The sequence below is a fragment of the Penaeus monodon genome, chromosome 34 (assembly GCF_015228065.2).
Source record: "Penaeus monodon isolate SGIC_2016 chromosome 34, NSTDA_Pmon_1, whole genome shotgun sequence".
Lineage (NCBI taxonomy): Eukaryota > Metazoa > Arthropoda > Malacostraca > Decapoda > Penaeidae > Penaeus > Penaeus monodon.
Genome location: NC_051419.1, coordinates 12,716,316 through 12,721,414, shown reverse-complemented (window position 1 = coordinate 12,721,414; position 5,099 = coordinate 12,716,316). Strand labels below are relative to the sequence as shown.

Below are 5,099 nucleotides of genomic sequence, written 5' to 3'. Positions count from 1 at the left end.
TCGGGTACAAGTTTTTCTGTCAGTTTGAGTATGAGGTTGTGTTTCCATATTGTGATATGTGATAGTGTTATATTTTGATATAGCATGATGATATTTGTAAGTAATCAGTTTATATTTCTTTATATTATACCTTGGTATATCTTTCTGTTTCGTCTTGTTTTTTATACATTTTTCCTTCATTTTTATCTATTCATGGCTAAGGCATTATTTTCCCTTATCTCAGGGCATGCTGGACTTTGACTTTGTCTGCTCAAGGTCGGAACCCTCGGTGTCAGCTATGGTTTACCCCTTCACAGGAGACCACAAGCAGAAGTTCTACTGGGGCCACAAAGAGATCCTCATTCCAGGTTGGTTTCTAGGAGGGTAAGAGAGAAATGAAAGTGGTGTACACAGAATGAAGAAAGGAAAGAGCAAGTGAATAAGAGTGAGAGTGAGAGCCTGAACTAAAGGGTGGGAGCAAGGACATGAGAGTGAGAGTGGGAGCAAGAGCAAGAGAGTGAAAATAAGAAGTGGAAGCAAGTCGAGAACATGAGATAAACGAAGTGGAAGTAAGAGCAAGAGCAAGAGCAAGAGAGTGGGAGAGGGAGCAAAGGCAAGAGACTGGAAGGGGGAGCAAAGGCAAGAGACTGGAAGGGGGAGCAAGGGCAAGAGAATGGGAGAGGGAGCGAGGGCAAGAAAGTGGGGGGGGGGGGGGGAATCATTTTTGGAACTTCTGCTAAGTGTTTAGAAGCTGCTCAAACTCCCTGTTTAAACTATGGAACTTCAGTAATTGAAAGGAATATAGATTTGGAAGCCCTCAAGCATGTGAAGTACCTGATAACATAGTAATGAATTTCATTGTGAATAGCATAATGCACAACTGAAATCACTTAAAAGTTTCCTTACATATCAGTATGCCTGTCTTCTTCTTCCATCCTGTTCTCACTTTTTTCTGACATGTGTTTTCACCCTTAGTGTACAAGAACATGGCTGATGCAATGAAAAAGCACCCTGATGCTGATGTCCTGATCAACTTCGCCTCACTGCGATCTGCGTACGACTCGACCATCGAAACTCTTGCTTTCCCACAGGTAGGACATCCATTATTTCATTGTTGTGTCTCAGCCATGGTCACTAGCCAAGCTGGAGACTCTGTGAGATCATTGTAACTAGAGGTTCGGTAAACTAGAATTCATATCTCCACAAGGTTTAGATATAATTGAACAGTTTGATCATGTTGCACAGTATCTCATACCAGGATGTACCCTATAAAGATTAACCTATTGATGCACAAGTTTATGCATTTTACCCTTTTCTTTGAATAAGGTAGGTGTTTTTTTGTTTTTGTTTTCCAGCATTACACTTCATATTCATAGATACTGCACTATTTGTAGATTTAACATATGCAAGTATAGATGCATTTGATTTTAATAGTGAAATCACACTCCTAACATTCCTTCACAACCTTCTCTAGATCCGCACTATTGCCATCATTGCTGAGGGTATTCCTGAAAACCTGACTCGTATCTTGATCAAACGTGCAAATGAAAAGGGAGTGTCTATCATCGGCCCAGCCACAGTGGGTGGAATCAAGCCAGGTTGCTTTAAGATTGGCAACACTGGTGGTATGATGGACAACATCTTGCACTCTAAGCTTTATCGTCCTGGCAGGTGTGTGAAGTCTTGTTAGTATTTTTATAAATGTTCTTTATTTTTGGTGTGTGTTTTATTATGAGCGATTTTTCCTTTTAACCACATTTCCCTTTCCTTATTGTATTTGATATATTCTCTCAAGTATTTTGAAAAGGAAAAAAATGGAAATCTTTAAAGCCAAGACTCTAACTATCCTACCCCACTCTTTCTGTAGCGTTGCCTACGTGTCACGTTCTGGTGGCATGTCCAATGAGCTGAACAACATTATCTCGCACAATACTGATGGTGTTTATGAGGGAGTAGCCATTGGTGGAGACCGATACCCAGGAACCACATTCATGGACCATCTCCTCCGCTACCATGATAACCCAGAGGTACTTACAGGAAAAATTGAATGCTATCTGTAGGGTTTTATTTGAGGGATGATAACTGCGGGCTTAATTTTATTCTCAAGTGGTATTGTATAATAGCTAGATTTTTTGTACCTTTGCATCTTTTTAAACTTATAATTAAGTTGCTTGAAATATTCCTTTCTCTTTGATAAATGGTATAAAGTTACTTTGTTGTATCACTGTCATTAAATTCAGCATTTCTTTATTCTTATCCTCAATTTCAAATCCATTGATTTCCCAATTTTGTCTTTTCCATGCTCTCTGACTCATTAGTTCTTTTCTCTTTATTACGTGCTTTGTTTTTCCTAGGTCAAGATGTTGGTGCTGCTGGGTGAAGTAGGAGGTGTGGAGGAGTATGAGGTCTGCCAAGCTTTGCAGAATAAGCGCATCACCAAGCCCATTGTTGCTTGGTGTATCGGAACGTGTGCTGGTGTGTATGCTTTATTTTGGGTTGTCTTGATGTGCTATACATTGGTTTGTCATATATTTATTTAGTTTTTTACAGAAAATGCTTGATTTAGATTCAAATCTATGATAGCCAGGAAGAAATAACATGGAATACTATAATTTTGTCTGCCATTTTCTATTTTTCTTCCAGGTATGTTCTCCTCTGAGGTGCAGTTCGGCCATGCGGGAGCTTGCGCAAATGCTGAACGAGAAACTGCTGTGGCCAAGAACAAGGCTCTGGCTGAGAGTGGTGCCAAAGTTCCTGTCAGTTTTGATGAGCTGGGGGAGGTGTGTAGCTAGAGGAAGACCCTCTTGGGAGCTCCTTGTTTTTCCCACTTTAAATTTTCACACACGGGAAATGATAAAATTAAGAAAAAGATGATTGAGCATATATTTCCAATATACATTTATGCACTTTCTCATGTACTTCCCGCTCTCCCTTTTCTATAAGTTTTCTCCTTTTGTTGCTGCAGATGGTCCACCTTGTGTACAGGAGTCTGCTAGAAGAAGGAATCATTGTGCCCAAAGAGGAGGTTCCACCCCCCACTGTGCCAATGGATTACAACTGGGCCAGGGTAAGGTGCTGTTTTTTCTTTTATGCTCTGAATACAGATGTTAACTTGATTGATAATAGAAAGTACATTCATAATATCATTGTTTCTGAATGCACATAGGTTTATATGACTTTTTTGTCTTACTTTGTGAGATGATGGTAAATGTATCAAACATAATCTTCCATCTCTATACTTTGTTTATACCTTTTGTGTTGGTGTGTGTCTACCAGAACAAAGAAATTCACATACTCGTCTTCATACAGCATATAAAACAAGTATTAATGTTAGGCCAGTTTTATAAATTATTGACAAGTCTCTTTCCTCTTGGTAGGAACTTGGCCTCATCCGCAAACCAGCTTCCTTCATGACTTCCATTAGTGACGAGCGAGGCCAGGAACTTCTCTATGCTGGCATGCCCATTTCTGCTGTCTTGGAGCAAGGTGAGCAAACACAACAGTTTTTCTTAAGTGGTTTAGTCATTTTGATCATAAGCTTAGGATTACTTTTGTTTGATTTCAAATTTTTTGGGTAATTTTTTAAGTGGTTTTGCTTTTAAATTGTCATCCATTCCCTCTCTCCAACAGGTCTGGGCATTGGTGGCACCCTGTCCCTCCTCTGGTTCCAGCGCCGTCTACCTCCTTATGCCACAACCTTCCTGGAGATGTGCTTGATGGTTACAGCTGACCATGGGCCTGCTGTGTCAGGTGCTCACAACACCATTGTCTGCACCAGGGCTGGGAAGGATCTTGTGTCATCCCTTGTGTCTGGGTTGTTAACCATTGTGAGTTTATTTTAATTTCAGGAAAATGTTGGTAATACTGATGTGTGATATCATAACATTTGTAAGAAAAAAAAAAGTTTATTTAGAAAGCTTGGAGGAAGATGAATTAAAAGGAAATGTGAAAAAAAAAAATGCAAAGAGAAAATTGTGAACCCATTCACAACTGGTAAATTTCCACCAAAGTGCTCTACATTTGAGCTATTGTTTAGCTCATGGCTGGGCTCCCAAGATGTCATTCTGGCTACCAGGACCTGGGCTCATGATGTGATTAGATGTTATTCAGTGTCAGTGAAGTTTTCATCATGATGTGCTCAGAAGTTACCTGGTGAATGGGTTAAATAACTATAAGAGTAGAGAATATTGTTCTGCTGTTTAAACACAGAAGTCTACATCTTTACCTTCTTCCTAATTCAGAGGATTTAGTGTGATATAAGTATGAGAGCAAAGAAAAATGAAATAATTGGTGGGGAGAACCAAGATTGACATACCATGAAAAAAAAGTCTCCTATCCACATCTTTTATTGTTCTAGGGTGACCGATTTGGAGGTGCTCTTGATGGTGCTGCCAGGCAGTTTAGTGAGGCCTTTGACAAGGGTCTTTTGCCAATGGAGTTTGTGAATGACATGCGTAAGAAGGGGCAGCTTATTATGGGTATTGGACACAGGGTGAAGTCAGTAAGTATTCTTTTGCTATTTTATCACAGAAATATTATTCAGATGTTGAAGTGTTATTGTGATTAATAGTAATGACATATTTTTTTGTGAAGACCAGGATGTATTTAAATTATTGGATGGCTTATACTGTTTTCCCCAAATTTCATATGAATGTGATTATTGCTAGCTAAACAATCATGATTTTTAATCTAAAGAAAGACAAACATTACACTCCATACTTGACAATGTATTGATATTTGATAGTCCAGAGTTTTACTACTATTATTCTTATTGTTTGCTATTAACCCCATTTACTGCTTCCTTTCTCAGATACCCTAAGTTCAGCAGAAAGGGTAAACGAAAAAAGAATCTGACTTTTCACACATTCACCCAACTAATTTGAAATTTCCTTCAGCTCAACAACCCAGACAAGCGAGTAGAAATCATCAAGAACTTCGTAAAGCAGGAGTTCCCTTGCACGCCTCTCCTCGACTATGCACTCGAGGTGGAGAAGATCACCACCAGCAAGAAGCCCAACCTCATCCTCAACGTAGATGGCGTCATCGGAGTGTCATTTGTCGACCTCTTAAGGAACTCTGGGTCATTTACCAGGTAACGTGGGCCTGCCTCTGTGTTGTTG

At 39.6% G+C, this 5,099-nt stretch overlaps 1 protein-coding gene across 1 annotated transcript in view; it reads left to right on the top strand.

Annotated features, from left to right (window-relative positions):
- The window catches only part of LOC119594598 (ATP-citrate synthase-like), a gene marked incomplete in the record, with an annotated part of 33,922 nt that overhangs the window by 26,662 nt on the left and 2,161 nt on the right, over positions 1-5,099 (top strand). Inside the window, 11 exon segments of the mRNA XM_037943639.1 lie at positions 224-347; positions 955-1,070; positions 1,454-1,650; positions 1,847-2,006; positions 2,334-2,454; positions 2,623-2,759; positions 2,945-3,046; positions 3,357-3,465; positions 3,610-3,806; positions 4,337-4,480; positions 4,875-5,071. Coding sequence (XP_037799567.1) covers positions 224-347; positions 955-1,070; positions 1,454-1,650; positions 1,847-2,006; positions 2,334-2,454; positions 2,623-2,759; positions 2,945-3,046; positions 3,357-3,465; positions 3,610-3,806; positions 4,337-4,480; positions 4,875-5,071 — 1,604 coding nt within the window.